Consider the following 17582-nt stretch of genomic DNA (forward strand, 5'->3'; position numbering starts at 1 on the left):
GGTGGTTTTCATATTGCCAAAACAATCTTTTTTAACATGGATCACTTTGGATATAAAGAAGTCCATCTCATGCATTGAACTGGAGTAAGTTTGAGAACAGTGACTGTGGTTGGAGTTTAATCTCTAGGTCCTGAAAGAGTTAATAGACTCCATTCTATTCAGTGAAAACGTTTTTCAACAAGTTGAGGTTTTTTTTCACTAAGATTTTTTCCAATTCAGCCATGCAATAAGACCACATCTGATTTGAAACCAAAATTAGCTTACCTGACCTATACCTACATAAGCGATTACGACTAACCTATATCACGTTATATCTGTTAGGTTTCCACTTACATAGTGTATTTCATTCATGTACCTCAAACTTTTGTACCATGTGTGTGAATATTTTTGTAATACAGTATATTTTGAACTGTAAAAATTACATATTGTATGATCATATGCACTTTAATGCATTTAGTATCCATAAGTAGCCCCTTTTATTTTTCATGTGGTCCCCCTTGTATCCATCATGTGCATACAAGCACAGTTAGATTTCAATGATATGGTAGAAACAAAAGCAGTGAGGGAATTTAAACATGCATGGGACAGGCATAAAGCAATCCTGAATCCAAGAACTAATGAGGAGTCTATACTATATGGGTGAAGTTTCTATGTTTCTAAAGTACTGTAAGTTAGTAAGTGTTGTAAAAACAGTATCACCAAGGAAATGTTGCGCTGCAGCTGTGAAGCTAATTAATAAATGTTAATGATCTTACAAAGAATTATGCATTATATGATGGTGTGGCTGCATGAGGCTTTAGACTGTCCTTGTAGCGTTTGACGGTACAAAAAGTAAACACCACTGTGTGTGAGTAATCCGCTATTCCGGCCCCTTGAAATTGAAAGCGCTGGCCACCGACTTTAACCCAGCCAAAATTCATATATTACGTATGGCTCTATGGAGGGTTTTAATTCTGACCCTTGATACACCCACTGATAAAGCGGTAATCAGCCCCATGCTGCCCCTTCCCCATTTTATAACAAATAAAGCTGGAAAGGTATGACCCCACTCAGACACCACCTCTCACCAGAATGCAGCCTTCAGCTTGGTGGTGGGGCTCAAATGTCCAGATCTGCTTTCTGCCCTGACCTCCTTCTTTGCCAAGTTGAATTAAGCCCCCCACATTGCAGGGGCCATGGGGGTCTTTGCTACTCCTCTGTATGTATCCATTGTGAAGACATGAAAATAGGTCTGATTAGCATGCAATTAAATGAAAACAGAAAAAAATCTGGGTATAAAAAGAGCAAAATTTCTCCTTATTTTTAGATATTTCCAAATACTCTATGTATATGTCTAAAAAGAGATGAATGTATTCCTGAGGTTGTTAAATTTGGAATTGGTAAATGCTAAACATTGTAATTATTTGTTCAATTAGGATTTTTGCACCCTTTGTTAATATGGTATAATTGAAATATTCATCTAGGTCTCACAGGTATCTGGTAAAACAGAGACACATCAATATATATATATATATATATATATATATATATATATATATAAATTTTCTAGTCAGAACCAGTTTTAGTAATTTAAATCAGATCAACAATTAACGTTTAGATGAGAGCCCACGTGGTGTTTACATATGTGAGTTTATTTTAAACCAAAATTACAACCTATGCATAAATTCCTTTGACAGCATTAAATTACAAGGTGTATCAGTTTAGATAAAATGTTTTATATAATATTAATGCAATGTTTTCTTATTTAAATTTATAAGGTTGTTAGGGGCATATCTGTGAAATAAAAATAATTGTGGACAAAACAACCTAAAAAGCTGCAATTGTGGCAATGTCTAAATGGTTTGGTGAGCAGTCTTCTGTAATTCAACAGGGGATGGACTGTGAACAACCACAAACACCTAGTCTGGCAGCCCAACCCTACAAAATACACACTGGGGCATGTTCATGCTGGTCTTAGGCTAGCTTGATCATGTTTGTTTAAAAAAAACATGTTTAATTTGCTTAAGTGTATTATATACCCACGGCCTGGTCGTACTGGGCAGGGGGGGCAATTGTCACACAGGCCGCTCTGGGGGGGCAAAAGCCCGCAGCACTCGCGGTGGGCTGGCCAGTCTGTGGGCCGGCACCCAGAGATGCCATTGCAGCCGATGCGGCTGCAAGTTTTAAAGCGGCGGTAAGACACGCTGGCCATTTTGAAATCATTAAGCAGCCAGCGTGCCTGCACCATGCCACCCGGTGCCTCAGTGAGGCTCTTTGTCCTGCCCCTTTGAAGATGAGACGTGCCGCTCAAGGGGGGGGGGCTCACATGGAACAGCTCCTTATGACAGCTGGAAGAACACGTCACAGGAGAGCAGTCTGCAGGGAAGGAAGACGGCAAAAAAGTAAGTATTAAAAAAAAAATACTTGGGGTGATAGGTGGAAGGGGACCCATATTCAAAGGGGGGCTGCCTTGGGACAACAATTAAGTACAAAAAGGGTGTGGCTGGGGGATATAAGTACATAACAGGGTGTTGGGGCATTACACAAATCAATACACAAAGGGGGCTGGGGGCAATACACATGGGTACATTAACCAGTACAAAAGGGGGCATCAATACACCAGGGCTGCTGGGACATTACTTAAATCAATACACAAGGGCATAAATGCAAAAAAGGGGGCTGGTTTGGGGGCAAAAATGCACATGGGGCAATACACAAGGGTGTGGGGAATACATTAAACAAAAGGGGGGCTTGGCTGGGGCATCAATACACAAGGGGGGGGCACACAAAAAACAAACCAGTGTGGAAAGCATTTGTTGTGCTTTGTGTAGATTAACTGATGCAGGTGTCGGTGTGGCAGAGCCTGTCCTGGTGTGTGTTTGGGTGTCGGGTGGCAGAGCCTGTCCTGGTGTGTGTGTTTGGGTGTTGGTGTGACAGAGCCTGTCCTGGTGTGTGTGTTTTGGTGTCGGTGTGGCAGAGCCTGCCCTGGTGTTTGGGTGTTGGTGTGGCAGAGCCTGTCTTGGTTTGTTTATTTGGTTTTGTTTCCTGGCACTTTACTTACTGTAGGAATAAATTGAACTATTTATTTTTTACTTATTCAGAGATAAAACGCAATCCTGAATTTGTAGTCACTTTAGAGGACAAAACTTTCTAGGCCCAGAAATCAGTGAGAGGAAAATTAAAGGTTTTGTGTTATTTACTCTATCTCAATCTGCATATTTTATTAAAAAGAGTTATTGACACTAAATTGTGGCTTCAGGCATCCCGTGTTTGATGACTTTTTTTTTTTTAAGTGTACTGATGAACTCCCAATCTCATCACATTACATCAATATGCGTTAAAAAATCAGGAAAAGATGGGCATGGATAGTGGGCTGATTCAGTGGTGCAATGGGCCACTTGACTAGACTTGCCCCCCAGGCCTTAGGCTGCCAGCCCTACCCTGGCAAAGGCAATAAAAAATCAATCGACTAGATAATAAAGCCTGTGGTAGCTCAGACTCAATGGACAGATAATAAATCTTATATATCAGAAACATTTGAAGTATAAACTGTTTTACTTGAGGGAAGAGAGTGAAAAACTAAGAAACCATGTGTAAGTGATTTTTTTAACAATAAAAAAAATCACTATAATAATACGATAAATAATAAAAAAATAAACAATAAAGTGAGCTAACCATACTGACCTCTAACCATACTGCACTGATAACAGTCATAAATGTTTAAAAAATACAAAAAATAAAGAATAATATAAATTATAAAAAAATTATAATAAAAAAAGAAAAAAACCCTTACATCCCATTGCCCTAACACAACATCTAAAAGGTATAACCCCCCTGCCCCCGTTCACAACCCCGAAGCCCGTTAAGCCATAGGTTTAAAAAAAATCATACCCTATAGGGTACTATATGTAAGGGATGGATATGGCCCTCTAGAATAAGAGGAGATGCAGCTAAACAATTTTGGCCGGGTTTCTCTGCCGTAACACATACCCTGTGCAAAAAAATCTAAGCAACACAGAAGTGTTGGTGAAAATATGCGCAGGAAATAATTTCTGCGGCCACCTTTGACAGTGATTGAATCAAAGTTGCAATGCCATCATACCTAATGTAAAAATTCTACGGCTTTGTAAAGAATAATGTACACCTTATAGTATGTTCCCTATAAGTGCTAGAAAAGTATATACATTAGGTTTTTCTGAAATCAGGACACCTGAATTGATAAACTTGGAGGGGATTTTCCATCACTTTACCTAATATTGTGAGGATAGAGAGGGGAAAATATATAAAAAAATAGGGTTTTTTTTCAAATTGTTGCTAGTTTTTACTAAATTTCTCATCCTAATTTTTCAGCTAATTATCTACCTATGGTATCAAAAGAAAGCCCTCTCTCTCCTTGAAAAAACAATATATAGTTTACATGGGTACACTGTTTATGCTCATTGCAAAACCAAAACATACTGGAAATCGCTTGCAACAATGCTTGGTATGTACTTACAACCAAACTTTTTCTTTGCTTAAAGGGGCTTATGGGGCCATAAGTACCCGTAGCATATTGCTATTTACAAATTTATTTTTTTCAAATGTGGTCATACTGCCTCTTATGTTCTATTTGGGACATATTTAAAGCTGGTCAGTTCAATTTACACTATTAAACCATAGATGTTTGAAAACTAGACAACGCCAGGTATGTCAAATGCTACTATGCAAACCCATACACAACAAATCCATTCCTTATGTCGTTATATAGAGGACATTGACAACAGGGGCAGATGAAAAAATATATGTGTACAGGGACTTCCTAAGTCAATCTGATAAATATACAGAGCTGTACATTATGTGTAGGGGTTCAGGGAATTTGGTGTGGAATCAGAAACTTGCCCCTCTTTCCCGACTCATTCATCTTCTGGACTGGTGTACCAGGTACAGCCCTCACACAGATACAGGTGGAGTCTTGTTGGTACAGAATCTTCATGATTTGTAGTAGGGATTTTATTCATGATTTTAGGTATGGGCAACAGGTGGCATCCCTTCTTTTATTTAATTAACGCAGATAGTATTGAAAATAGAGATCTGATTACAATCGCTCCTATGCCGGGGCCATGGCATGGCCGATCATGAAAGTACGCTTTAACAGCCTGTTTAAATTTGTTGGGACTTCATTTTGTACCTTGACTTACAACAAAAAAAACTATGTGGAAATCCAGTGAGAACATGAAAAAATCACTTTCTTCTTCGTACAGAAAGCTAAAGTACAGGATATTTTCACTCATGATGTGTACCAAGTATTAACTTCCATTCCACATCCTCCTTATAAGGAGTTAGTTAACCAGCCCGACTGGCCTATCATGTCTGGAATTGGGCCATTATCAGCTAATTTGCGTCAATATTTGGATATTTCTTTGCAACCGATGGTAATTGGAACCAAGGTTTATTCTTAAAGCTTGGGTTCTTAATAATAATAATTTTGATGATGCTTTTTACCTACAGCCCAGGGAGGCTCCTTTGAGGAACAGTTTGCCCCAGCTATGGAATTCTTTTTATGGCCAATTAGGAGGATTGATTAATTCTTTGATTATGGTGATGGCTGTGAGTGTTAGGAGGAAAGGTTGTACGCTTCTCAGAAAAATTGGGCTTTCAGGGAGCTTTTGAAAGTCGCATACTAGGAACAAAGAACAAAGAAGGGAATACCAGAAAAGGGGTTCATCAAGGGTGAAATCACGAATGGGGGCATGGGAAGAGGTAATGATGGTAGAAGAGAGACACATGTCATGAGAGGAACAAAGGTAACAGGGCCCAAAGTAAAAGAGTTCCCAGAGGGTCTGAGCTTCCCCAGCAGGTTGACTGCAGTATTGCAGCCAACCATGCAGGTTAATGGAGCCCAGCTTACTTATCACTATGTGATCAGTAAAATAAAATGTCAAAAATTTAAAATAGTTTAAAAAATAAATACAATTTTACAATAAAAAAGACCCTAGTGAAGTCACATGACACCATACGAGGAACCACCCAGTTCCAAGAAAATATTTAAAAAATAAATACTGTGAGTGACAGTTGAAGTCATTTGGTTAGATGACAAGTAAATAGAGGTTTGATTGGCACACAATATTTTAAAGATAGATTTCATTTCAATACACAGCTTCCAGTCTTTTACAGCAAAGCAGGTTTGACAGGTAGAGGTGTTTATTTCCAATACAACTAAGGCTTATGAGGTTGGCAAAGTTTACACATTTTTTTCCTTGAGTAATAAGCAGGGTTGAACCGAGTTTATAGGTGAATTCTGAACTATGTTAAGCAAATACTGAGTAACCCAATAAAGGTACAAGGTTTAAAATGTTAATTGATGCGTGTTTATGTACTGATGTTGAAATTTAAAACAGGGATTAACTGAGTTTACATCCAGGTTTCTAAGTGTGCAGGAGCTACTTATCAAAGTGCATAACTGTGTGCATATGTTAGCTTATGTTCCTCCACATATACACTTAGGTCCGGAAATATTTGGACACTGACACAAGTTTTGTTATTTCCAGGGCCGGACTGGGAATGAAAAGCAGCCCTGGAATTATATAGACACCAGCCCCATGTATTGTATCGCGTGGTCAAGCTCTTGTGCCTGCACCCCTTACGCACGCCTATCTGAGCCATGATATTTACCATCCAAATAGCTATAAATCATTCTGTTTAAATCTATAGTAAATTTATTATTAAAATCCCAAGAACCAAATGTGTTAAAAGGCCCAAATAAGTACAGAATGGACAGAATCTTAACTCCTCAGCATCCATGTGTGCTGGATAAAGATGACATCAGTGCTCAGCAGATAATATTAGATAGAATCTTATGGGATTGGGAGTAATCAGTACACTAAAAATGTAACACTTGTATTTTTGCCCCTTGTGTATTGATGCCCCAGCCAGGGCCCCTTTACTATTGATTGATGCCCCCCCACACACAATTTTGTGTATTGCCCCCCTTTGTGCATTTATGCCCCCACACCCTTGTGTATTGATTTGTGATGCCCCAGCCAACCCCCTCCCTTATGTATTGATGCCCCCACCCCTTTTGTATTGGTTAATGTAATGCCCCACTGCCATGTGTATTACCCCCAGCCACTTCCGCCACTTCTGCAGTAATTTTTTCGTAAGGGGTGGGCCAGTCCGGCCCTGTTTATTTCAGCTCTTTAACAAAATAAATTCAAGTTACATTTAATGAATATGGACAGTGCAGTCTCTCAGCTTTAATTTGAGGGTATCCATAAATCATAATTTATCATAAATCATAAATTGAACCCGACAGGTAGTGTATGTAATTCCTTGCATATTATTGACTCCCTCAAGACGGACACGGCTCTCTCTATCCCTTCCCGTACAGCCAGGGTACATATATCAATGCCCACATCTGAAAGATGCACCCCATAATCGTGATAAAGCACGATTTACAGCAATAAGGTTATCAGAGTTTATACATTTTTTTCTAGAGTAATAAGCAGGGTTGAACAGAGTTTATAGGTGAGTTCTAAACTATGTGTAAATCAAATATTGAGTAACCCAATACAAGTACAAGGTTTAAAAATGTTAGTTGATGTGTGTTTATGTACTGATATTAAAATTTAAAACAAGATTTAACTAAGTTTACAGTCAGGTTTTAAAGTATGCGGGAAATCTTTATCAAAGTGCATAATTGTGTGCATATGTTAGCTTATGTTCCAGCACATATATCAGGTAATGCCAGAGTCTGCCAAATGATGTAGATGCAGCCACTATAGGGTGACAACATGTCCCGCAATGGGACTTTAAGTCCGGGGCAGCCTCAATGCATTGTCCAGAAATGTAAACGCCGTCTTAGTTATTTCTTTTGACACGGAGGAGAGAGAGGGGCGCCGAGCTGTCGCTCATGAATTTTTCACCAACCGCCCCTCAGACTCCTCCGCGAGGCCTCTAGCTTGGTCGCAGTGCCAGCATGTCAGCAGTGAAGCAGCGCGCACTGCAGCAGAGCAGGGAGACAGAGGCCTCACACTCCCACCGCAGGACTTCTGGAAGGTAAGTGAACTACAAACTGGGGGGAGAGAGTAGGTGATAAGAAGGGCATGAGAGGGGGGTAGATAGCGAGGAGAGGGGGATAGAAAGTGAGAAGGGAGGGAGAGGGGGATAGAAAGTGAGAAGGGAGGGAGAGGGGGATAGAAAGTGAGAAGGGAGGGAGAGGGGGATAGAGAGTGTGAAGGGAGGGAGAGGGGGGATAGAAAGTGTGAAGGGAGGGAGAGGGGGATAGAAAGTGAGAAGGGAGGGAGAGTTGGTAGAAAGTGAGAAGGGAGGGAGAGTGGGTAGATAAGAATATTGAAATAAATAAACAGTGAGAATGAGTGAGTGAATGAATTAGTGTGTGGTTGAATTGTGTGAATGAGGGAGAGTATGAATTAATGTGTGGATGAATTGTCTGAATGAGGGAGAAAATTGATGAATTTGTGAGAATACATTAATGAATATGTGTAAATGATTTGTTGTATGTTGTATGTTCAATGAGTGAGAGAATAAATGACTGTAAAAGTGTTTGTGTGTATCGTAGATATATAATTGATTTGTGGAAAGGCAAAGATGGCACAAGCAGGGTGTTTGAGCATTGGGGACCAAGATGGCAAGGGCAGGGTGTTTATGGGACAAAGATGGCATAGGACGGGCATTTTGGGGCAAAGTTGACTCATGCTGGGCTGTTTGGGGACAAAGATGGCAAGTCCTATGTGTGTTATCTGGGTGCTGGTCAGGTTCTATGTGGGCAGTGTGGACGCCAGGGCTGGCTTTGGGTTGTGCAAACTGTGATCTATACCTATAATTTAGGGGGTTTTATCTATACCTTTTATGCTGAGTTTTTATGTGAATTCCAATTGATCTATACCTGCAAAGCTGGCTTTGTGTGTTATTCTGTTGATCCATATCCGCTATGCTATGTTTCCATACATTATTTATATACCTGCAAATACAGGGTTTGTATGTCTTATTCAGTTGATCAATATCTGCAATGCTGTTTCCATGTGTTTATTTGATCTATACCCTCAGTGCTCAGTTTACATGTGAATTTCAGTTGATCGATACCTGCAATGTTGGGCCTGTGTGTTCTGTTGATCTATACCTGCAATGCTATGCTTCCATACATTATTATTGTATACCTTAAAAAAAAAAAATACTGAATTTTTTGTCTTATTCTATGCCTTCAGTGCTTAGTTCACATGTGAATTTCAATTGATCTATACATGCAAAGCTGGGTTTGTGTGTGAATGTGTTGATCTATACCTGCTATGCTATGTTTCCATACATTATTTATGTATACCTGCAAATATAAGGTTTGTATGTCTTATTCAGCTGATCTTTACATGCAAGTGCTGTTTTATGTGTTGTTTATTTGATCTACACCTATTTTTTGGTGCTGGAGCGATTGCATGCTAGGGAGCGTGGAGCAGGGCCCAATGAAATGCTTGTAAAGACACCATAAGTGCCAAATGTGTATTCTGCTCCTGGTTTTACTGGCTTTAATTGGTAGTAGAAATGTTCTCCAGAACCATGTGAGCAGGAATAGCTGCAGAAAACTGACTACTGACGCTGCCAGTTTCCATGGGCACTTGTAAAAATTATAGCATAGTTATCCAATGTAATAAAATGTTAACATATTTGGTACGCGGACTACATAAATGATCATCACGAAATAGGGTGCATATACAAGAGAAGAAGAAAAATAAATGTATAGCGTGATATAGTCTTGACACCAGCATATAGAATCCATAAATCCATGTTATTTTGTATAGTGAGTTGTTATATACTACCAGATGTCTCATACAATATGCGAGGTAAAACAAGTTCATGGTTGTGCTAATGATTAACAGTAGGGGAAGTGTGAAGCTGTATAAATGCTGCATGTTGCAGGGATACCGTTTCAAACTTCTCAAAGACTTTTAGCAGAGCAAGAAACGGTGTGAATAAAGTGGTGTCTTCGGTCTATTTTCATAGACATGTGGACCCTTCAACAGCTGTTCCTGGGCATCCTGGTTTGCCTGTTTATCTTCAAATTTCTAAAAATGAAATGGGAAGCTAGAAGCCTACCACCTGGACCTTCCCCACTCCCTCTTATTGGGAACCTGTGGACCCTAAACTTCAGCCTCAATCCAGACACTCTAAACAAGGTACAGTATAAAGCATTTGGTCTAATACAGACTAATGAGGTGATTGGACACAGGTCTTCCCTGGCAATACAGTAATTTTTAGAGGAGGGGTTTTATTGAGCAACATTCACACCTTTATAGTGTGTGTTACAATAATTTCCATATTGAGCATGTCCACTTTGAGAAGTGGTCCTCACTTGTTAAAGGAAGCCTCAGATGGCCATTGGACACAGTAGACTATTTACAATCTGTCCATTTTGCCTTGACTAATAAAAAATACACGGATTCCTGGTTCAGAAATACTTCCTTGTTAAATATACATATATTACTCAAGAACAAACATAGTAGTAAAATTATGTGATAGACACTACTAAAAATATGCAATTTATACATTTTGTTGATATTGGAATTAAAATACCAAAAAACAAAATACCGGTATATATTTTCAGATAGCAAAACATTATGGGAACATTTTCACAATATGGCTAGGACCCACTCCCATGGTGGTACTGCATGGCTGCCAAGCAGTGAAAAACGCTCTCGTTTCTCACTCTGAAGAGGTGTCTGGACGTCCTACGGACAGCTTTCTAAGGGACTTTTCAAATGGAAAAGGTACTGGAGATTTTCCTATTATTTCAATTATCCTGTATTAAAAAATGCACAAGAGATTTCATTGAGCAACAATTGTATGTACGTAAAGATGGAGGTTTGCCTATTATCTGTTCAGTGAGTAACTTCAATATGAGGATGTCTTCTTCACACCAAAGTTTATTTGTGTATGATAGCCAAATTGGTCATGCTTTACAAATTACATTTTTTAGAAGTACTTGAACATAAAATATTTAAATGACACTAGACAGGGCTGCCCCTTTTATCTTCTATTGACCTCCCTACTACATTCTTGGTGCTCTCAATCCCAGCACACCCGGTCAAGCTCTATCAAACTATTAACCACCCCCCCTCCTATCAGCCATATGAAATAATTTTTTATTTTTTTTTAATTACCATTATCATTAAGCAAAAAGATAATAGACATATTAATAAACATTTTCAAACTTTTCTATGGTGCCATAAAAAGCCTTGATGATAAAACTCTAATTGCTGGCAAACAATGAAGGGATTAAGTTAACAAACATTGTAGACTAGAATTTACCAATTGGAACCATGGTATTAGATAATATATGTGGCCCTTACTTGGCCAACAGCTCAGTCCAATGGTACATTTTGCGACTTGATTACACAACCTCCTGTCAAGTCTAGTAAATGTAGTTCTAGGGCCTACTTGCTTAGTTTGGTTCTATTGTACATTCTATATAAGGTTGGACTTATGCCAAATTGTACCCATATATGCCTTTGAAGGGCAAAATAACTGATGAATTTCTGCATTTTTTTATTTACATTATTGTAATTATATACTACCACTTCCAGAAGAACAAGACTGGGGAAATGTCCTTGATCAGTTGGCATTAAGTAAACCACAACTCCACTTTTTAAATCCTGCATATTAGACCCCATTCATAAAATACAGAGTAGGGTACATGAACGCAGATGTTGGAAATATAATGTCTCCTACTCAGACCTCTTGCATTGTTTATGAAGTTGCTTCTTCATACAGACATTTTGAAAATTAGTACACTTTGTCATACAGAACTTAAATTCCAGTTAACTTCCTCATGAGCATGTTTTTTTACATAAAGACAACAAATATTGAGCATCACCCCAAAAAAATGTATATAGTAAATCTGTGCTTACAGGAACAGGTGGGTACCGGTGAATTGAGGTTTAATGCGTTTCGTACTTATACTAGCGCCCTTATGTATGTAAGGATGTAATTTGATTTTTCCTGATAATGTTATTCAGAATGCAGTAAGGACACCCCTTCCCCATTCACTGGGTAAAGGGAAAAACAGAACATCCAAGGAAGCCTCAAATTCTTTGATTTGGAATTTTATGTTTTTATTATAAAATAAGGCTGGAAATATTCAGTTGGCTTGAAAGAGCTTTATGCATTTTTCATTCTACATGTTATTCTTTTTTCTCCATGAAGATAAAGGTGTATATATACATGTAGGAAAAGCCTAATTAATTATGTGCTTAATTATGAAGTGTACTGTGTGCGGCATCAGCTGACCTAACAATAAAACACAAAAGTTACTGTACTTATGTTGGTTTATTGTTCGACCAGCTTCTTATTAGCTAAAGTTAGCTTCATTATCATCAAACGATGCACAAAAGAGTTGCATCTATCTCATAATGGAATTTTAAGTTACTATTTTCAATCCCTAACAAGGTATCGTATCATCCAATGGACACAACTGGAAACAGCAAAGACGTTTTGGATTAATGACATTAAGAAACCTAGGGCTTGGAAAACGTGGGCTTGAATCACGAATACAGGAGGAGGCTCAATGTCTGGTGGATTCCATTAGAGCCACGAATGGTCAGTACAAGCAAAATAAGAATTTGTAAATCCTTTACAAAATTACATTTTAACATAAATGCTAATCTAGTTACATAAGTATGTGTTAGAACTATTTTATGGTCCAGCTGAACAGAAAAAAGAACAAGTTCCTTTGGAAACCCCAGTATATTATAAACTAGGTAAATGAGACGTTATAGTTTAGATTTGTACAATGACAGATTTGTGTTTTAATGGCTAATTATATTTAACTTCATCAGGTAAACCAATTGATGCCTCCTACATAATTACGTATGCTGTTGCAAATGTGATTTCCGCTGTTGCCTTTGGACATCGTTTCTCCTTTGATGATGTCACTTTCCAGAAATTAGTTGCATGCAACAATTACTTGACTGAAGGGCTGGCCTCGAAATGGGGACGAGTGAGTGATAATTTTGTCATTCTTGATATGTTCTACTTGGACACTTCCCCACTCTGCAACTTCTTACATTAGAACCTTTTCTGTCTCCAGCTCTATGATGCATTTCCATGGCTCATGCGACATGTTCCTGGTCCCCACCAGAAAATCTTTGAAACTAAGGAATATATCGACAATTTTGTAAGAAACGAGATCAGAAATCATCAGGAAAATGAAAAACCAGAAGAACCCAGTGATGTGATTGAATACTATCTGGATAAGATAAGAAAAGTAAACTTTTATATTGCTGGATTGTTGTTGTACACTTCGGTTCACTTAGCAGTTTTCATGGAAAACAAGAAAAATTGTAGTTGTGCTACCATGTTAGTTCATGTATTTAATGACTCTTTAAGTTGAAGCTTGCATAATACATCTTGTTGAAGTGCTTTTCTTATTTTTACAGACAAAGGGTGAACCTGATACTACATTTGATGAGGCCAACATGATTCAGGTGGTTGTTGAATTGTTTATAGCTGGGACTGAAACTACAGTCACCACCCTCCAGTGGGCACTGTTATTCATGTTGGTTCACCCTGATATACAAGGTACGTAATAATTCCAAGGTTATATTATCTTTTTGGTGGCCCTCCATGTTGTTAACAAAAGATTAAGCAAACATACACACTTCAAAGTGTTAGCATAAAGGGTTCTTGCTCACTTTACAGTGAATATACAAAAGGAGTTGGATGCTGTTCTTGAAGGGCCCGTAGTGTATTATGAGGACAGGAAGAAGCTTCCTTACACTAATGCAGTGATTCATGAAGTTCAACGCCTTGGAAGCATTGCGTCTGTTGGCATTGCACGGACCAATATAAATGACATGACACTCAATGGATATTCTTTGAAGAAGGTAGGATGTGAGCATATTTCTGAGTATGATTATAGGCAATCTGTTTTTGTAAAGTCAAAGTAAAAAATAATTAGGGTAGGCTTTGTATTTTATCCTAAATGAAGCCACATATTTGCCCATAACTGGGGTGACCAGACCAAACTCCTTCTGTCCATAGATTAGATTAGATAGATATATTTGTGCATGTATGCTATAGTCAAAAGCTAGGGCAATATGTGAAGCTTTACTAAAAACAAAATGATAAAATGTCAAAACACAATGTTTAAAGGGATAAATACATGTCATCATCATGGGTTGTGGATTACAATTTCCAAAGCATTCCAGAAATATAGAAACTGGAAAAGCTTCTTAGAAGTTGCTGTGTTGCTGTTACATGACAGATCTGCTAAGGTATATTTGATTAAAATGCTGGACAGTTCAACTAATGTTTTGACAAAGTAGAAGAGCATTAGGAAAGTTGTGTTTTTTAATTCACTACCGCATACAATAAAGATTTTTTTTCTAAACACTATGCATACGCAAACACATCATACATCAAACAACCTCATTTCACACATTTCTTTGCAGTTTATAAAATCAATATATTGTACATATTACCTATATTTTTTAATCTTTCCACCACAACAGGATACCATGATTCTGGCTAATCTTGACTCTGTTCTGCACGATCCTCAATACTGGGAAAACCCATATGCGTTCAACCCCAATCACTTCTTGGATATAGATGGGAACTTCTCACCCAATGAGGCTTTCTTGCCATTCTCTGCTGGTACGTATTAGGTTTGAGTTAAAATATTTGTAAAAAGTGCTGCAGTCTACTTGTGTATAACATACTTCCATATAACACTGGTTATCAATATTTGATGGTTCCAAGCAGTCAATATTGTGATTTATAAGAACTAAGCTTAATTGTCCATATTAAGTTTGAAATGCTTTCTATTGTTATGAGCTAACAACATATATAGACAAATCTGACATAATCTAAAGATAAACACTCATTTTGCATACAAAATGAATGGTCGTTCATTAGTCACACATGAACAGGGAGTACAGAAACAGTGTTATCAAAAGCATAGGTTACTGTTTCATATCAAAGGGAACTTTCATTAGCAATGCTCCTTAAGCCACATGATACAGACAGACAAAATGTTAACCGTCTAGCTGTTGTGCTACATCCACAATCATTACCCGGCGTCCTAACAGTAAAGGTAAATGCATGTGTTAACATTAACATCATGAGAGGTGCAGTAGGAGGGTATTTTTTGTCTAGGCATCAAAAATATTCTTCTATTAAAAAAGCCAAAAGAACATCCATCTGATTACATTTTGATGTAAAATTATTATCAAAACATACAGGGCTTGTTTTTGACTTTTTTTTTCTAAATGACTGCTCATTAACTTTGTCTATTAAGTATCTTGTCTACATTATTAATGAACTGAACAAATTCATATTTCCAACAGGACATCGAGTATGTTTGGGGGAACAGCTGGCTCGATTCGAGCTCTTTATCTTTTTCACCATGTTGGTAAAGTCATTTAACTTCCATTTGCCAGAAGGAGTGTCAGCGGTCAACACAAATTACATTGCAAATATCACATTGAAGCCTCACCCATACAAGATCTGTGCTGTACCACGTTAGGTACCAAAACAAACGTTTCAACTGGATTACATCACAAATTCATCTCACATGTTGAACCAGAGTACATTTTGTGATCCTGATCTCACACATAAATTTGAGAAACAGTATAGATTTTGTGTACAATGTATATCATGAAACTGCCGCTGTCTACAAAAATAATAGTATAAGTGAAAGCAGGATATTCTAAAGATCGTGTATTCTTTGCAAATTATGTCATACATAACGTCTTCTTTAAAGCCCTTAAAAGTCATTCAGGCTTATTTCCTAATCAACGAGTGCATGCAGCTTTGCAGAAAATGCAAGTTTAAAGCAACAAACTTGCATGAGTAAAGACGGAACAGAGTTTCAATGCAAATTTCACCACGCATTACCAAAGCAGAAAGGGAATGAGTGCTGAAATGTTGAGCCACGAACACCCCCATTTTCCCAAATATTTTAAAAGGAAAATATATATTTTTACAAGAAAATAAATAACAAAAATAGAAGTTAGCCTGGACCTCTATTAAAGAATTGCCTTCCCTCATCCCCTACCCCATATACCTCATATTAATAAATCTATGGTGGTGCATAAAGCCTAACTATGCATCCCCCACCTTGTTCTCAGTGGGATAGTTAAGTCATCATAAAATTTGTGGGAGGCATGGGGCCTAAAATATATATATATATATATATATATATATAATTATACACATAACTATGACTAGGCCCAAGCTTAGAGCAGCAAGTCCAGGAGGGTGGCAGCAGATTGCCTTATTGGCAATCAGGCTTCCCTATGCAGGGTTGCCCAATAGACTGGGTACACGAGAGCTCTACTATCATAACATGTTACTCCCCGGCACTGCAAATTTTTAATAGATGGCGTGCAGAGTTATGAAGTCATATCCCGGCATTCAGCAGTAAGGACAGTGGCCACAGAGAGGGCAGCCAGAAGTACTGCCCTGGGTCAGGTGTAAGGCAGCTGATGGAGGGAGGAAAACACCAAGTGCTTCATTATCCCTCTGCCATCCCAAAGTTGTAATTCAACTCACATGCCTTTAATTACAAGTCACAACATTTAAAGCCAACAGCAAACCTTTATCATCTTTTAGCTAGGTTTCGCTTTAAGTTGTGTGTTCATTCCATCTATTAATAAATGCAGTTTAACACAAAATTGTTATTGTTTATTATTGTATTTTATATAGTATATTTTTATATACCGGACCCTCACACCTATATGAGCTTATTGGACATTCCTTTCCATATGGTGTTCCCCTCCTTTACGGCCACAACAGCCTCCCCTCTTAATGGGAAGGCTTTCCACAAGAGTTTCTGCCCATTTAGCCAAAAGATCATTTGTGAGGTCAGGCACGAACAGACCTGACTCTCAATCGGTGTTCCAATTCACCTCAATTCTGTTCAATGGGGTTAAGGTCAGGTCACTCAAGTTCCTCCACACTAGGCTTTATGGAGCTTGCTTTGTGTACAGGGGCAGAGTCATGCTTGAACAGGAAAGGGCCTTTCCAAACTGGTGCTACAAAGTTGGAAGCATACAAGTGTCTCAAATGCCTTTGTGTATTGTAGCATTAACATTACCCTTCACTGGAACTAAGGGGCCTAGGCCAAACCCTAAAAAACAGCCACAGACTATTCCTCCTTCAAACTGACTTGTGGCAAAGGTTCCATCCTATGATAGTGCCATGTTTAAAGTCAATGAGGAATTCAGTATGGCACGTTCTACTGCTAATGTTTGTCTATGGAGATGGCTGCCTATATGCTTGATTTATACACCTGTTAGCAACCCCAACCCCAATATAGACACCATAACAATAAAATGTGCAAGCTGTTGACCACAGCTTTATAAGTTAAATCTCAAACCAACAAGGAATATACATTTTCAAAACATTAAACAACCCGCCATTTGATGAGCCTTAGACCTCCTAGGCAGGTTGTCCATGAGGAACATGAGTACCCTAGCCCTCGCATGGACACTTCACCTGAAGCTTGTTCTGGTTAAAACAGTTTGATTTGTTATTGACTAATGCTGGGTTAGGGAATTACTACACTACAATAGCCCCAAGGGCAGGGGCTGTGTGCCCCCTGACCCACTTCATCCCAG

The 17582-nt window shown here is 38.4% G+C and overlaps 1 protein-coding gene across 1 annotated transcript; it reads left to right on the plus strand.

Moving 5' to 3' along the window:
* Window positions 1–9971: 9971 nt before the first annotated feature.
* LOC149300623 (cytochrome P450 2J2-like) lies at window positions 9972–15487 on the plus strand. Its single transcript, XM_089485117.1, has 9 exons — window positions 9972–10142; window positions 10571–10733; window positions 12412–12561; window positions 12801–12961; window positions 13052–13228; window positions 13401–13542; window positions 13663–13847; window positions 14475–14616; window positions 15309–15487. The coding sequence occupies exons 1-9, from the start codon at window positions 9972–9974 to the stop codon at window positions 15485–15487; spliced, it is 1470 nt and encodes a 489-aa protein (XP_089341243.1).
* Window positions 15488–17582: the final 2095 nt, after the last annotated feature.

Source organism: Sceloporus occidentalis, unplaced genomic scaffold, assembly GCF_023333645.1.
Source record: "Sceloporus occidentalis isolate IW3139 unplaced genomic scaffold, rSceOcc1.0.p SCAF_24, whole genome shotgun sequence".
Lineage (NCBI taxonomy): Eukaryota > Metazoa > Chordata > Lepidosauria > Squamata > Phrynosomatidae > Sceloporus > Sceloporus occidentalis.